The sequence below is a fragment of the Peromyscus californicus genome, unplaced genomic scaffold (genome assembly GCF_007827085.1).
Source record: "Peromyscus californicus insignis strain IS unplaced genomic scaffold, ASM782708v3 Scaffold_5__1_contigs__length_169319896, whole genome shotgun sequence".
Taxonomy (NCBI): domain Eukaryota; kingdom Metazoa; phylum Chordata; class Mammalia; order Rodentia; family Cricetidae; genus Peromyscus; species Peromyscus californicus.
The window spans coordinates 150483073-150501573 of record NW_026294573.1 but is presented as its reverse complement, the minus strand read 5'-3'; the positions used below and the strand labels follow the sequence as shown (position 1 = coordinate 150501573).

Here is an 18501-nt window from a genome sequence, read left to right as displayed (position 1 = left end):
CTGCCTTTAGATCCTTCCCATATTTCAGAGATTGGTTCAACTATCTTGAAAATATCTTCACCAATTTGTCTTTTTGCTTTTATTTATAAATTTTATTTTTTTCATACACTAGTTCTTGAAGTGTTGGTCTTAGTTTCAATCACTATACCAATCTTTTACATAGTTTGCTTCTAGGTAATATTTGGATTTTTTTCTTTAACCTAACATTATAATATCTACCTAAATATTCTAGCTCAAAACACTAAGTACTGACCAAGTGTACATAAGAACTAAAAATAATGCAGTCACTTATCCCTTGTGCACATGTACTGACCGAGTGTACATAAGGACTAAAAATACCACAGTCACTTATCCTTCATGCACATGTACTGACTGAGTGTATATAAGGACTAAAAATAATGCAGTCACTTATCCCTCATGCACATGTACTGACTGAGTGTACATAAGGACTAAAAATAGCACAGTCACTTATCCCAGTGCACATTCATCCTTCCATTCAGACAGAGTCCATGTGTACCAGGAAGAGATCTCAATGGGGATGACCATGTGAACAAGCTGTCACACATCTCCCAGAGTCATATTCAGAAGGATACTGTCCAATAGCATCCAACACAATGTGAGATTCCAAACCAATAGGGGAAGAATGGGTTGACAATCAACATCCTGCACTACTACAAAGGACTGTCACTGAGACGGGACAAAGTCGATTATCTGATACTCCATGTCAAATATGCTACCAACGCCATGCATGCAAAATGATTTTTGAAAAGCATAGTTATGAAAATAGCACAAAAATGATAAATTAACATTGTAAATGTTATGTCTTTTTTAAGATGACTATTTCAGAGCAAGATCTCAAAGTAAATTTTAGAAACTAAATCTTATTTTTTAAGATTAAATAGGACAAAGTAACTTTTGAATAATAATCTTTATTAGTGTATTTTCAAAGATACATATAATCCTGAGCTACTGCATTTATACATTTATCATTTTCTCTTTGAGGTTTACATGTATTTCTTTCCAAACTTCGTGGTAAGTACATTTTTATATTAATCAGGAACATAAATAATTTAAAATACCAGTCTTGTTCTTTGGAATCACCTACTAATTTACTCAGGTCATCTCATTGTCTAATTTTACAATTTGAAAGAGTTTAGACCATTAATTCTCAAATAATTCCTTCGAAACTGCAAAAATGGGCAGTGCAGGAGCTGATTCCATGAACCTCAAGCGAAGTTTTAAGAAACCATGAAACTCTTTGTCTCTGATCCATTTTCTTGAATAAGTTGCGTCATTATCTGGTCAGCTGAGAAATGGTAAGAGAATCTCTAATTCTAACATTTCAGCTAATATAAAATGCCATAGGTTCTCTTCACAGAGAAACGGGTGCACAAGCATCTCAAAAAGAAAGTTTTGCCATGACCTAAAGAAAGGAAGTGCACCCAGTGTAAATATATCTTTGATGAGATGATGAAGTATTATAAAATATGTTTTCTGAAATACTTCCTCCAGTCTATAAAGGAATACATCCAGCAGATTAACATTACATTCCATAAACTCAGACTAGACTTTTGTAAATGCTAAATAAAAAGACAAAAATGAAAGGCAAAAAGTTCTGTAATCTTAGAGAAAAGACATTTATCCAACATATCCAACTGTGAACAAGTATGTTCATCCTAAGTATTTTAATTTACTACCAAAATATTGTATCTTTCTACAAACAACAGAAAAACAAGCATATAATATCTAGAAATGTTTCTCTGACAAGAATGTCAAGTTTTTGAAAGTACACTCAATTTTTTTTTCCTGAATAAGGTAACTATAGTCTTAGGTTAAAATTACAGTAAGCAGTTCAAGCAAAAACACATATTGCTTAGATTTTTAAAGCAAGCAATTCTGTTGAAAATGTAAGTATAAATGTGAACCTAGTGTAGAAACATTTATAAACACTTCTTGGGAATAGTCACAGAAGTAATGGAAGAAATGGTTTAAACATAATAAAAGACTGATATTAGATGTAACATGTGATGACAAATCCAAAAATAATTTTAATTGATTTAAAAGAACAAAGACACACTTAATTTTTCCAAGTCTGATAACCTAGCAGCAAAGTGAACTTGCATATAATGTACTGTAGTGAGTATCTGTTCAGAAAAGACTCACAAAGTCTTGAAACTATTATACAAAGCAGAATGGAATCCACTAGGGTACATGATCTGAAGGTGTCCAAAAGAGCTTATCAAGAACTACTGGACACTCTCACCTGCGTCAAGGATTCAGGGGCAGATTTAAGCAAAACTGTGTTCTGGATAACTGACTCTTATTGCACCCCAGTAACAAGCTCGGATAAGGCAAATCAAACCTAAGAGGTAAGCAACTGCCCAAGATACATAGGTTGCATGAAATCTCCTTGAAAAATCTTGAGTGCCAACCTGAAACAAAAAAATAATACAAAAACAAGAGATTAGAAACTTTAAGAAAATGTCTGCTGGGAAAATTTGTGTTGGCCCTTCCTGTTTGTGATTACATGAAATATGTACCCAAACTAAAGCCAATAAGTCCCTCTAAGACTATGTGTAGCTCTTGATTAACTGACAGACAACAATGCTATTTGTATTAACTACTAATTTTATGAAGTAAATAAAAAAAAAAAGCACACTGTCAGATATGGTGGTGAATGCCTATAAATCTTAGGGCTCGGTATCAAAAAAAAAAAAGTAAAAAAAGTAAAGAAGGGAATTCATGTGATGTTATCTCTGTAAGGTATTTAATCCATGTAAATATTTACTCTCATATGGCACCGTACAGCATTACTAATAACATGGGACCAGGTGTATTGACCAAAGAACACAGAGCATGGAAAGCAAAACAGATCAATTCCTCATTCCTTTCTCCTGATGTAATTCCCATGCCAACTGCTCAACTTCAGTCTCTCTGAAACTAACGTAGCCTCATAGCAAACATAAATCTCTATTTGACATGGATAAAGAGAACGATTTTTCAGAAGAAAACAAGTGTTGTTTTGGATATAAGATACTCCATGACCATGCAAAGTTGGTTCTGCCCACTCAACAAAAATAAGAAGGCTTTTGGCAAATGAAGAGCGAATTTCTCAGTGCGAAAGACTTTCAGAGGGGCACAAACATAGCTTTCCCTGGGTAGGCAGACTCCATTAGAAACAATTCATCAACAATGAAATCTTGACTTTATATAATTAATATAATGTCATGAAATCTTTTAAAACGGGGCTGGAGAGATGGCTCTGAGGTTAGGAGCACTGATTGCTCATCCAGAGGACCTAGACTGGATTCCCAGCACCCACATCAGGGCTCACAGCCATCTATAACCCCAGTTCCAGAGAATCTGAAACCCTCTGCTGGCCTCTACTCAAGAATTGCCTATCTGATTGACCATAGTCCTTCAGAAGCTCTAGAGCCTGTCATGCTGAGTGGCCACCATCTTGGGGATCTCTGATGGCTGTCCCAAGTCTCGCGACAGATTAAAGTTGATAAAGCTGCAGAAAGAATTCTAATAGTGGTGTTCAGTCTCTTGGCCTGGCAGGGTACCCTGTAATCCCAGTACACCTATACTCCCAGCACTTGGGATCCTGAGCTTGAAGGCCAGTCTCTGCTACATGAGAGCCTGTATCAGAACAAAGAAACAAACAAAGGCAATACTCACAGTTAATCCAACTCCGACGAAAATACATATCATCCCGATGGTCACATATGCACAGCAGCGTCTCCGGGGAAGTGCACTACCTACTGAAGAGCTGTAAAGAGCAGAGCAAAGGGACACATGAAATATCATGCCAAGATTTTCCCTCACGTCTTCTTGAATTCTTATGTCTGGCTTCACTAACTTACTGGCTTCATTTGTTTCTTGGACGTGACAGATAGTGTGTATAAAATGACATTTGTCAACAAGTGACAAAGGTAAACGGTGCCTTCCTTGCTCACTGACAATACCCATCTATAAATAAACAAATATATAAACAAACAAATAAATAACAACAAAACAAATAAATAAATAACAACAATAAATCACTGTGGCCCTCGATCATAAATGTCCATATCCAAAGGTCTTTTCCAGAATGGTGAATAAATGCTGACTTTAAAGTAACATTTGGCTTGCTTATGGTTTATATTTAGTGCAGAAAATGTGGACAACAGAGACATGAATGAAAAGGGGAAGAATGTGTAATTCTGCTGCCATAAAACCATCTCCCAGTGTCCTAGCACACTCTCTTCCTGCCCGTCTTTATACTGACCCATAGGCAGCACGAACGCTTTCCTGTTATCAAGCATTCTCAAAACGGAGTTCTAATACGTAAGCAGCGGAATCATCCACCTCCCCGCTCACTTACACCTAAGTGTTTTCATCATTATAAATCCTGGCAACTGACCATCACTTAAAAGCATTGTGCTTATTTTTCATCATTGTCTTATGTTTTTTAGAATTAGAATTATAACATCGTAGGGGTTAAATTTTTAAGGTGTCTCAACACTGTCGAAAAGCCTATAGAAAATTCATCAAAGCATACACTGTGACTATGCTTCTCAAGTGAAATCCAAATCCAATAATATTTATCTACCTCCACTCCTAACATTAGTAATTTTCAAAGTGATGCAAGCATAAAGAGAGCAAGTGACCCAAGCCCGGTGGGCACTGTTTGCTAATGTGCACATATTTATTAACACATACCATGAGAAGGCACCGTCAGTGAATGACAGAAAGAGGTGTCACCATACATGGCCAGTGCCGAGACCATGTGTAATCAATGATTGTTCTCAATGAGTGAAATAGAGGACCAGGCCACTTGTTAGACATAATTTATAAACATGCTACTCTAAGGAGGTTAATTTTGCATAATAATTTCCTTCAGTACCCAAATCTTCCTAGAAGTTAACGAATTTTGCTGCAATATATGTACCATCAATGTTCCTGAACTAAACATTAACACAAACATCTGGGTGCCCTGGGGACAACTTCCACTCCACTGTGCAGAGGGCTGTCCGCAATCGCTGGGACATGTACAGTCCAATGCCTTTATGCTCTGCTTGGCCTCACACTCTTTTTGGTTTTAACTCTTGTTTCCTGCCTTATAGCTCACAGCTAATTCTTCTTTCTCATTACTACCTGTGTAGCAATCTGTGCTGGTCTCTAACTTACCAGGCACGAGAAACCAACTAAGGTGATTAGAACTGCCCACTGTAGAAGTCAAAGATGCTGAGTGAAATGGGAGCAGCTTTTCTGTGAACCAAGAGGATAACTCAGTTACACTAGCCTTCCTGTGTAAATCCTGTATAGAAAATCCATGCCTTTTTTAATCATTTAAATTAAGGAAGAAACCACCGCAATTCCACAGCCTAAGTGCTAACCCAACATAGAGATGAAGCAAGGACCAAAGACTGCTCATTGCACAGGTCAAAACCTTCTCAGTATTTAGTACGTATGTGGTGCCGTGTGCAGTACCCAGGAATGTCTGTGTCTGTGAAACCTTTACAGATGTGTGTGTTTAACTGTTTGCCTAGGATCTGACCTTTCATTTGTTTAATACTTGACAGGGAAATCTATATTGATATGAGACTATCTAGGTCATAACAAATTTTCATCTTATGAATGGAACATTTTCTTAATGTTTTTTTTTTTAATTATACCACTACTCTGAGCACTATATTTTGTTTTGGTTTTTCAAGACTGGGTTTCTTTGTGTAACAGCCCTGGCTGTCCTGGATCTCACTCTGTAGACCAGGCTGGCCTTGAACTCACAGAGATCCACCTGCCTCTGTGGAGGCTGCTGGAGTTAAAGGGGTGCACCACGACCACATGGGAACTGAGCACTATTTTATGTCATTTATATGTGTAATAATTTCTCAAACATGTTCCTCAAAATAGTGTTGAGTTATATCATAAACATACCCTTAACCCTAATAAATATAAAATTTATGTCTTCAGCAAAATTGTATGATACATGCCATTACTCAACCTAAATTCTTGCCAGCATGTAACATTTAGTATTGTTTTTATTTATCATGCCGAGAAGGGTTTTTATTGTAGTAATACACATTTTACTGAATAAGTGTAACCCTGATTTTTAAAGTTGGGGAAACATTTCAACTGATAGTTGGCTATTCTTTTTCTACTCAGTACATGCTCATGTCTTTAACTCAGGCTGTCATTTGTGTGCTGATTCCCAGATGGTATTTATAGATAATATTCCTGGCATATAAATGTATGGATATATGTGCTATATATATCTCACACTGTGATTAAAAACAGTTTCTTTTTTTTTTTTTTTTTTTTTGGTTTTTCAAGACAGGGTTTATTTGTGTAACCCAGTTTCATTCTTATAGCATTTTTTGATAGTTTTTTTAATCAAGAAAGTCAATGTAATATAAGGCAATTCTTTTTCAAGATTTATTTTTATTATTTTTATTATGTGTAGGTGTATGTGCCTGTGCACATGAGTGCAGGTGTCTACAGAGGCCAAATGAGCTGGATCCCCTGGAGCAGGATTAACAGCTGGTTATGAGCCACCCAATGCAGGAATTAGGAACTGAACTCAGGTCCTTGGCAGGACTGATACATGTTCTTAACCACTGCGCCGTCTTTCCAGCCCAAGGTAATAATGTGTATTCAAAATTACCAGTCTTCCTTTAAGTACCTTATCTAGGAAGTGCTTTCTTATCCATTACAAAAATACTTTATCTTTTAAAGTCTTAAAATTTTGTGTTTCTTTGTATCTCAAATCATAAGAACATAGTCATTATAACTGCCAGTTTCCATTTTTACATACTGTGACATTATAGTATAATGTATTTATATATATATATATATATATATATATATATATATATATATATGCTATATGTAGTATATGGTGCATCCAAGTATGAAATTAATGTTTCTGATGAAGTGGCCATGATGATATTTTTATACTATATAGTTAGTACATGTGATAAAAGAGAAACCCAGACCATCAAAGGAAATGCACAACTACAGTAACTTAAGGGAGTATGTTTCTCTTGCACATAAAGTCAGATGCAGGTATCCAGCCTAGAGCTGAGTAATGGCCCTATGTTGTGGTTAACTGGCATTGGCAGACTCCACTCAACTGGTAGCAAGGTTCCTGCTGCAGCAACCTGTCCAGATAGCTAGAGAGGCAAGAGAACTGCAAGTCAATCAATTCTGTGTTTGAGGAGCGTGCCAGGAAGCTGTACTCATCACCGTTGATTCCACTGTTCCCCACCTAAGCACATAGCTGTCCCACTGTAGGAGAGGGTGGGGGTGGGAATGGGACAGAGTTCAGTTACTAAAAGGGAGAAAAGCACGAAAGACTTGCTATTTAAACTCATGGATGTTTTGACATTTGTTAGCATTTGCCTGGTGTGCATTTGCCTTTGGTGAGTGTCTCATGGTTACATCTTCTTCTGTCCTTTTACTTTCACTCCATGCTCAACTGTTGTATTTTTTTTTTAATTTTAACACTTTTTTCTTTTAAAGATTTATTTATTTTATGATTGAGTGCTCTATCTGCATGTACACTTTAATGCCAGAAGAGGGCATCAGATCCCACTAGAGATGGTTGTGAGCTACCATTTGTTTGCTGGGAATTAAAATCAGGATCTCTGGAAGAGCTCTTAACCACTGAGCCATCTCTCCAGCTCCCAACTGTTGTATTTTTAACCCTCTCTTTTGACTTCTATATTGCTATTAAGATGCTTGCTGACACAAGCTATCTTTTCCACATCTTCCTGTTCTGGTAGGCTGTTTTTCATTACCTACACATTTGGGGAGAACATATTTTAAGAAGGTTATTGAGAGGGAGCAGTATTCCAATGTTTCCATCTCCCGAAAGGCAAAGGCCGTTTCTCTTTACCTGAACACTACAGCCTCAGGATGGCCCCACTTATCATTGTATCTTCATTTGTGGAACCTAGGTGATTCTTTTTAACTTTCCTATTGGCTAATCTATGCATCAAAGAGGATGTTTGTTATAGCTATTTAAAAGTATATTTTAAAAAAATGTGCAGTGACTTTGCAAGAGGAGAGATTATTTGGTGTTCCCAAGCATCTAATTATGCTTCAAATTATAAACTTCCCTGTTTACAAAACCATTTTATGGAATGCTAGTCTTATGAGGGACACATGTAAAATGTGGTGTGGCTGTTGTTATGAAAACTTTCTTTGTTTTTTTATGCCAAGCAATGTTCTTTTTCATTTCAGATGAGGTAATGGGAGAAGGTAAGTGCTCTGGTTTGAACATTGCTTCTACCTTTCTGAAACTCACGTTGGAGTGTAATCTTCACAGTGAGGGTTTGAGAGAATGAGAATTTAATTGGGAGAATGTAGAGACATGTGGCTTTAGAAAGGTAATTAGGATTAGATAGAGTCACCAGGGTAATACCCCATGAATAAAGGTTATGCTTGTTTTGTTCTTAAAGAATAAGCAGAAATACCAGAGAGAGAAACACATGTGTACATTCCCAGTTACTAGCCCTGTGAAACTCTGTACCATCCCCAAATTCTGCCAGCGAGAAGGCCACCACCACGTAGCGGCTCTTAACCCTGGATCATATGAGCTAAAATGAGCCTTATTTGTTTTTATAATGCTGAAATCTATAATATTTCATTATTGCAATACAAAATGAACCAATACAGAGAGGTTTGAAGGCAGGGCGAGGTGTGAATAGATAGAAGGATGGGCCCTTTTAGTTTATAATAGTGTTGCTTAAGAATGAGAGAAAAGCCGGGCGGTGGTGGCGCACGTCTTTAATCCCAGCACTCAGGAAGCAGAGCCAGGCGAATCTCTGTGAGTTCGAGGCCAACCTGGTCTACAGAGCGAGATCCAGGACAGGCACCAAAGCTACACAGAGAAACCTTGTCTCGAAAAAAACAAACAAAAAAAACAAAAACAAGAATGAGAGAAAAAACAACACTCTAGCCATTCTCCCACAGGAAGTTTGTACAAGTCAACAAGAGAAGCAAAAGAGATTTCAGCTAGTTTGTGGGGTTTAATGGGTATCTCCGAGGCAGGCAGGAGGAGAGGAAGTAAAGAAGCCAGGCCATCTCACGGCTGCCAGCTCATGGCTCCCACACAAGAATAAAGGAAAGAATCGAGGAATTGCAGAGGATGTTTACAGAAGTAAAAGAGTTTGCTGATGTTAGCACATAGGAGTTGTTTGTAGGTACAGAGGAAAACAAAGAAAGCTCTAGAAGGTAGGTAAAGACTTAAATCTAGGGACTGTATAAAGCTTCCTACAAAGCATTCTGAAAGAGAGAGACAGAGACAGAGAGACAGAGAAAAACTGTTTCCTCAAAACAATTTATATGCCACTAGGAAGACAAAATTAAGAAAACATGAACAGGATTAAGATAAGAAGGGACATGGCATCTTCTTGAGTTATACAGCATGTAACTCACACATTTGCATGCCATGGGAACTACTGGAAGATCTGAAGCCAGACTTTAAAATCATATATGGATACGGGCACGCTTTTCTAGGAAATTGTTTGAAAACTTAAAGGCTGGAGCTAAAGGGTACGTCAGAAGGCCACTGCCAGAGCACTAACACAGGGTGCTGAGTGAGTGAAGCAAAGCTGAAATGGTAAGAATATGGAGGGAAAAGTAAAGTGGCAAGAGACATAACTGATATCAGCATCCATATATGGAGACTAAAGAAAAGATACAATCAGAATTCTGGCTGCACTAGAGGGATGGAGTAAGATTCACTGATGTATCCTTCCTCTATAAGGAACATTGGTGTGCAGAGTGGACTCGGGAAATTGTTAAAGTGTTTGTGACGTCAGCTAGATACTAGAATGAAGTAATTGTAGATGAGATTACACCCTGAGCTGAAGGGTGTAAGGGAAAAAAGAAGATCTGAACAGAAGTGTTTTTGGACAATGGGGTAGAAATTAAGGAAGGACGCTCAAAAGAGAATAAAAAGCAAAGCTTTAGTGGAAGGGTAAAGCTGTACATTAGTAAAAGGCTAACGAACACCAAAATTTTCAGCTTTCAGTTATCCTGGGGAAAGAAGGGGACAGTCACCGCCATGTTGACCCAAGACGTCGTTTGCATAGGGGATAAACAAGGTGAAGACTCGGTGACTAGCAAACCTGAGTCTCTTTAGATCAACCGTGATAAAAAAAAAAAAAGGAGCCTATCATCTCCTGCTGCTGCATGTCTTCTAGATCCTGAGCTCCTCCTTAAAGTCTCCAGAGCAGCTAGGAAATAAGGTCCTTGTTGGCCCCAGCCTGGCTCCACCCATGCTCAGTCCTCTCTGCTGCGTTCTTAACAGCATGGCTACACTGAGTCCTCCCTTGCCTTTCAACAAGTGACTGCTTCTGCAGTGAACCATACTGACTTCGTTACAAACCCCCCTTGCCTACGCAACTTAGATCACATTTCACCCTCTCCTGAAGGCCACCTCTCATGATCGCTTTCCCTCCAATCTTCCAAGTAGAGCAAACATTGCCAAGACAGAACTTTAAAGGTTTACTGTGCTTTTCTATTCTGCCCCTTCCCCACCTTTTGCCTACCAAACTAAGGTGCATCACTGTAAGACTTTTGTCTTTTATTTCAAGTTCCCAGTAACACCGGAGTGCTTACTGAAGTAAAGGGTCTGACTTAGAAAATCTAAAGGACAGCATCCAAGAGGAAGGGTCCATAATAACTGAAAACAGTAGAAAGGCATTCACAAAGGGGTTCCTGGGGACATAGAATTGCTACTCCATGAGAACTTAGATGAAAAGCCCATGTCTCTGTTAGTCCTAGATCCATTACAGCATTTCAGTGGGGGACTACAGCCCAAATTCTACTTCCGAATGCTAGAACTCAATATCCAGATGGCAGTCACCAGCCACAATGAAAGGAAAACACATTTTCAACTGCAATAGCCTACACTTCTGCATGAACAAGGAAATGGGATAGGAGAATACATTTCTTTGCCTGTGGAGCTGTGGGAAAAGCTGTCCCCAAACACTTGTGAGATCAACACTTGGCATACTCGTTTTGGAGTAATGACTTTATAACTCCTATAAATAAAAAGGAATTCTAGGACAGTTATGTTTCAAGAAATAAAGCGCTGCCTCAGCACCCTATTCTAATGGACCCGTCATGTCGCTATAAAGAAAAACATGCGAAAGAAATCTAGAAACCAGGAGACGCCAGCTTGCTGTCCAGGGAGCAGCATGTAAAGGCAACAGAGTTCAACCAGGACTGTCTGTGTGAACTGGTGAATGTAGAAACTCGCAGATCCTCAGGATTCTGAGAATAAGTTATGCTTGAATGCTCAGCCCTAAACAGGACCTTATATCAGCCCCTGCGCCTCAGGGGGTGAGAAGGTGAGGCAAGAATGTAAGAGCCAGAACAGAGGGAGAAGGCCTGTGAAATGTTGCATTCTGGGTGTGACACAGGCAATACAATCACAGGCTCACAGAACTTACTGAGGCCACCACTACCTGCACAGGAATGAATCTGTCATGAGTCCACCATGGATCAAAGTGAAACTAAGATTCTGGAAGAGTGGCAATAACAGTCAGATGGATGCTCCCATGTGACCCTCCAAGTTTCTAATAAAGCTTAATCATATACAAAAGCCAAAAAAAAGAAAAGAAAAGAAAAAAAGAAATCTAGAAACCAGCTACGGTGCTCATGTCATGGCAGTATCTGTGCAATTACCACTCAGAAGTAACAAACGCCCTGAATTTTCCCATGGCTAGCTTATGACTCCAACTCTACACACCATCTTCTGAGAATGATGTTTAAGCTGGTTTAATCCACGTGAATTTCTATGCACACTGCTCCCTAAGTTACAGCCTTCTGATCAGAAATTTAACATTCTTATCAGCAAAAAAAGGGCCCTGTTCTGAAGTAGTAAATCCACCAAGTTCCTGAAGCACAACCCTTGCCCTCTCTCAGCAGTTTCTAACTTGGAAAACTAGGCCAGGCATCCCTGCACTCTAAGACTGCTGCAGAAGTTCTGGACAATGTGTGCAGGGCTTGGAAGGCTGCTGTCACCGTGCTTAGAGCATCCGATCCTTTGCTTCTTGTTTTTGTGATCTTTTTAATACTCCTTGATGTCCTTGGGAAAAAGTTACCACTTAATTTTGTGCATTTTGTGATACATGCTTAAACATGTATTGATAGCATGCATATTCACATATTTTGGTAGCATTTGTATTCACATATTAGGAATTGTCTCCCCAACATGATTTTTTTTCTGTGTATGTATTTGGGGTTGTCTACTTTTCTTATCTATGAATGGACTTCCACTAGATTCAATAAACCTAAAAATGTAGGTGATTTATTTCACAAAAAAATCTCTTCTTTTAAAGTTAAAAATGAATGATAAAGAAAATTATCCCAGGAATATATTTAATTGAAATCATTTAGCAGTGATGAATAGAGACATTTTATTATGTATTCTCAATTTTTCAGACACTTTTTAATTATTTTCTCTGAGAAACCATCCTTGGGATTCTTCTACTGTCAAAGCAGATGAAGTTAATTAGATCATAGTCAAGGTCATATAAAGTATGAATCCATATTTTCTCTTTTAAAAATTGAATTGTCAAAACATTCCAGTTTAATTGACTTTGCTTACATTATAATTCACACATGTAAGGGGATAATCATTTTTATTTAAATTTTCATTATCAAAATTAATGTGTGGAAAGGTTAACATATCAAGCCTAAGACTACTATCATTTAAAAAAGTCACTCTTATGAGGTTGGTCTTTAGCTGCTCTCTGGGTACTTAGGCTTTTTAAAAGTTCCCAGCATTCCATAAGTAGTAAGAGTGGCTTATAGGGCATACATTCTCTCTGTGAGTGATATGGGTTATACCAAATATGAACTTTCCTGTTGGGCATCTGGAATGTGGGTATGTGCTTGGCAATAGGTGCCAATGTTCCCCAGGGCACCAAGCCTCAAGTGAACACCCTTAGTGGGCACACATTGCAAATGTGGTACCAATCCTTCACAGAAGATTCCATTTGGAAAGGCCTCTTTGAAGCTGCCGCTTGATGTCTCCAAGGTTTGTTCTCCATTGTCTTTTCCCTTCACTGAGTGTGCTTAATACTCTTCAGCTAGAGTAAGTCATCATCCGTAGTAATGACTGACTCCTGTGATTCAGTCGGAATCTTGGTCCTCAAAATCCCCAACACTTAAGCCATACAATATTTTCAATCAAAATATCTTTGTGGTTTCCCATGGTCATATTGCTTTTTGTTCTTTTCCCTAAGCAAACCAGTTTGAAACAGAGATAAATAGACTTCATAGTTAAAACAGACAGTTATATAAACTTTGCCATAGTAATAATCTCATTAGGAAGAGAGCAGAAAACTAACCATCAACTAATTACAGACTCACAAACAATATAGGTTTTCTCCTTGATTACAATATTTCTTACAAACTGTAGATTAGTTGCAAGAGATTATAACCTTTATAACATTGGAAAACTCTCCAGGTAACTAACAATTTATTAATTTTGCTCTCTTAGAAATGGATTTCCCTTTAAAGAACAATAATCAAGCCCAATTATTTTAATTTCAAAATGGACTATATTAGCCTAAAGACGCCTTGTCTTTGTCTTGAAAATGATAATATATTAAGAATTCACTCACTTCATAGCACGTCTTAAAAATCAAATCTACTTAAGTGAGAATCCCAAACCCTGTAGATTGAGCTCCAGCACTTCTCAATGGTATTTCCAGCAGCAGAGAACTTACATTTTTTTGCAGTGTGGGCATTTTGCCAGAGTGTTGAACCTCAGTTCCATCCACTGTAAAATAAACAGAGAGGGATTTGAAAAGAAAAACAACTGAAAACCAGCCAATCTGAGAAACTGTTTACTTTAGTCTGAATGTCACCAGGGATCATGACAGCAGCCATCAGTTGCCTTCTCCTGGCTCCCTCGTTTTTCACCTCCAACAGCTCTCTCAGGCCCTGAAAACACATTTTGGGATCCCAGTCTGAACCGGTTCCCACGCCTCTTTCAGGGCTCTGACGCCATCTGCACTTGCCTCGCAAGGAAAGAGAATGCAGTTCTACACTCACGTCACCTCTTTCCTCTGTGCTTCTCAGTTGTTTATGAAGTAGATCATGTACCTTCAAACTTTATCTTCCTTTAAGCCCTGGGAGCCAACTTGTAAATGCTTGAATATTTTGATTTATAACTTCTTTCAGTTTTCTGTTTTACTTGTGTGGGAAGCCACAGCACACATAATAAACTAACCAAATGAAATTCTTACAGAACTGCAACCAGGAAACTATCTTGCTCCCTCTTGTTCGTAAAATGCAAGAAAACCGCATTAATCCAATGGTACAATTTTCTTCTCTATCTACCAGTAAATGTAATAGAATGTGTAACCTTTCTCATAAAACGATTATTCGGATTCTCAAAATAGCATGGAGACCTTAGGGCAAAGTTTTTCGAAGAAAGTTCCTGTAAATTTAAGCAAATATTTATCTCATGAAAGTATTTTCAAAGGGCTTTCTAGGGTGGTGTGGCTGTTGCTCTGAGTTTCTGTTGATGTTGAACAAGCGTGGGGTCCAGGGTTCTCTATGACACCCCAACAATCTAATTACCCATCTTGCTTTAAGTAAGATAATAGTATATTTCTTTCATGGTTTTACAGGGATATAAATATGTCATTAATTTGTCTCAAAACTAGTCTCCCATATAAGAATTAATTTTTGCTTGGGATTCTAGGTGTCTAACTTCTAATTGTTGTGAGTTTTCAATAACTGATGCATATGCTAATGTTTTCCAAATAACAAAAGATAATTTTAAGAAAATACCTTACGGGTTTTTCTTTTACATTTTTCTTTCATTCCCAGATTTAAGAAATGAGCAAAGGGTGTGGATTTCCTGTGCTCTGTTTCTTCATTTTAATTCAAACTTCATGAAACCCCACTAACCTTAATAAAACCTTCACATGCTCTTTCCATCGCAGTAGGGCACATACTCCCAAGGGAAATAAACTGGGAATGAAACTATGTGAAGACTCAGCTTTTTCAGAGACATTATTTTCAACATCGGAGAATGTCAACCAAACTCGCACCGTTTTCAAGCAGCAACCAAACTTCCTCTCACTACTTACACTTTGTGACGCATGAGTTTATTTCAGTTACTCTTACCTGCAAAAGATTCTGGAATTAATGTGCCAAACAGAGATCTACACAGATGCCAGAACAGAACACAAAATAAAGTGTTCTTTTGTATTTTCAACAGATGAGTTGTTGGACTTGTAATATCATTTCGGATGTTATCTATACAGCTTTTCATAAGTGATTTTTATAGTTAAAACCAGAAAACGGCCTGAGGAGGCAATTAAAAAACCCTTAAGTCAAGGGTAACTCCAAACCCAAGACTTAAGGTTGACACATTGCAGAATACGAATTTTAGGTGACTAGCCAAAGAAGATTGCTCATCTCAACATGATTATCTTACAGTGAGCATTTGAGCACAGGTTAATCTTGGCGAATTCATTGATAACTAACATCTGAGACTTGATTGTGAAGGAGGTAAACTATGCTTGAAGGAGGTAAACCTGACAGAAACGGTGCTGCTGCTGTCTCCAGTGCAGTCTCTCAACTTCAAAAAAGAAAAGATTTTTAAAGCTGGGTTTGATTTTCTGTCAATGTATTTAAATGGATGAAATTTTTTTTGCAAAGCATTTGACTTTCTACAATCTCCTTATCTAAAATGCTATGCCTGTACTCTTAAAATGGCTAAACCTTGAAGTCCTGATAGAAACAAACAAGCAAAACGAACGAACTTTTTTTCTGGCATCTTGGTCCCTTCAGGTAGTTTCCTACCTGGGGTATGACACCTGCAGGAGACTCCAGAATCCAAAGAATAGCATGTCTACCTCCCTGTACGAATGCTCAGCCCTGCTCTGCCCTGATTCCTCCATGCTCCTGGGTGCAGAGGAGAGTATCTTTCCCGATGACTAGCGGTGTGTGTGCTGTTCTGTGGTGAGATGGAAGAAGTCTGGCGTGCCTGCCGACCATCACGGTCTCACACAGATGCTGCGCTGCTGCAGCCGGGCTGTCCTGGGTACACATCCATGAGCTTGGAAAGCACAACACAGAAACCAGAAGACTAGCATACCTACAGGGCTCCTTTACGCCACTTGTCTGCACCTCTCCTCATCCCAGCTTGTTTGATGCTATCTCTTCATTAATTAAAACAAGATGTACAGTAACGGGACCAGGATCAAGCAATGCCTCGTACATCCCCTTACTCAAATTCCCTATCACTGAGTTCTCATGCCAGAATTCATGACTGCATCCTTAGAAAAGCTACAGACTGGCACCTATGCCCATATGGCTACAGCCCTTACTATCACCCTCATTTGCATGGCTCTAAGTGTCTTCGCATAGTGCCAAGTCTCAGCATTGCCAGTGGTGGATGGGAAAGGACATGTGGTAGACTTTGACTCCAAGTTTGATGCGATCAATTTGTCAGGAGAAAACCACACAGCAATATAGATATGGCTGTGATCGTACCCTACAACATCAATTACACAACTTTGTGAGGGTTCCCAAGTGCTGTTTGCATGAGACTCTTGAGATCTTCATCAGTTTGGTGGAAGAGGTTCACAGTCTGGCAAGAGAACTGGTCAGGGGAGCTGCATCTCTGTCTGACATCCTGCAGGCACAGGCACACATAGAGAGAGAGAGATTCCACTCCCCGCCTGATGGAAGCTTAGGGAATCATGAAATTCTAGGGGAGCTGAGTCTGCTCCCAAGCAGGAACCCTCTGTCCATGATCTAGAAGCTAAGGGGACATGCAGAAAAGAGAAGAACGGACTTTTAGCAGCCCTTTCTCTCAAACTTAAACACTTGAGAAAAGCTCTCAGCCTAGCCAATTCCTGGCCTGGCCTCCTTGGATGTAACTGCCTTTGTGATGGTACCCTTGGGCTCGGTGCTTTTCAGGTTAATTCTGAGAGACCCTTAGACTGACCCCCGCCCTTGCTTCTGTCTCTGGCCTGACTGTACCCTAAGATAGTAACAGCACAGCAAAAGTCTCTATAAAGGGATACTTATTCATTCTCTTTGTGCCTCACAGGGGAGTCCATCTAATAGCATTTTCCCACATGATTCAAGTGGGGAATCCAACAGGGAGGCCGGCCCTTCAGCTCCTATGCTGTTTATACAACAGCAAGGAAAGTGATAAGTAAAGGTTATTGCTCTTTCACGGCAAATCTAGTTAAATAACATGGTTCTCATTTAAAAAAAAAATCTTACTTCTGTCAAAAAATTAAAAGTGACTTCTCTAAAACTTAATCATTTTTAGACACCTTCCAACATTGCATTTGTTTTTAACCCATTCTACTGGACAGTTAAACTCAGTGGCCCCATGATACAATTTTCAACTAAGAAAGCTCATCAATAAGGCTTTATTGCATAAAATCAGTCACTTACTATTACCTCACTGGAATATTTTTAATGGATATAATAGACAATGAGAAACACCTGGAAATATGCTTGCACTGAAACCATCCTTTCCCTCAGCTATGGCACTAACTCTGTATTCAAGTAAAGAAAATCTGACCATGTCAGAAGGTACCAGCTTGGCCCACTTCAGAGAAAAGTTTGAACCACTGTCTGTGACTCAGCGCATGTGGTGAGCTGGGGCTCTGCACCCTGTCTGTGACTCAGCACATGTGGTGAGCTGGGGCTCTGCACCCTGTCTGTGACTCAGCACATGTGGTGAGTTGGGCAGTTCTGTAAGAGATCACTTGCCTCAATCAGGATAAATATGCCTTTTATCAGCAAGTGCGTACCTGTCTCCAGTATGGACGCAGTGTTAACCTCCACTGCACGTTAAGAAAGGTCTCTATATTCCTGGTGGACTGGTTTAAGCCTGCATATCACTTTATTCTCCTAGGAAATTGTTTTCTCAACATGGCCCTCAAAACATCGCTGTTATCTGACCGCAGGATTCTCTCAAAACATAAAAACTCCCTTTCAGATGTCAACAGTGACACACACGGGAAGTACTGCAGAATACACTTATAAAAACTTCTGCCCAATTTGTTTAGCCTATCCCTTCCCAATATTTATGAAAGTATTTATAGAATGATAACTGATGGTCCCATTAAATAAACATGGCATTAAACATATTTTGCAAACACAACTCTCATTCTTCTAAACTGCTCAGTGAGTACAGGTAGGTCTGGAAACGGTGTCAAATTGTAAATTCCTGACCAACTTCACTTAGGAATTAGTGCAGGTGGGTCTTGAAACGGTGTCAAATAGTAAATTCCTGACCAACTTCACTTAGAAATTAGTGCAGGTAGGTCTTGAAATGGTGTCAAATAGTAAATTCCTGACCAACTTCACTTAGGAATTATAACCCTATTAGAAGATGACACGAAAAACAGAAGGAACCTGTTGAACAAGGTCATCATGGTGATATTGAATCCACAAAAGGAATGTCCTCCCTGGTCTCAGGAGTCCAAAGAAAGCCTTTTTTTTTTTCAT

General features: G+C 38.9%; 1 protein-coding gene across 1 annotated transcript in view; it reads right to left on the bottom strand.

Moving 5' to 3' along the window:
• Positions 1–909: 909 nt before the first annotated feature.
• Positions 910–18501, bottom strand: part of Pip4p2 (phosphatidylinositol-4,5-bisphosphate 4-phosphatase 2) — a 59077-nt gene continuing 41485 nt past the window's right edge. Inside the window, exons 5-7 of the mRNA XM_052715965.1 lie at positions 13737–13789; positions 3682–3772; positions 910–2432 (exon numbers count right to left, since the gene is read on the bottom strand). Of these exons, the coding sequence (XP_052571925.1) occupies positions 2289–2432; positions 3682–3772; positions 13737–13789 (288 nt within the window). The 3' untranslated portion in view covers positions 910–2288. The remainder of the gene's footprint in view (positions 2433–3681; positions 3773–13736; positions 13790–18501) is intronic.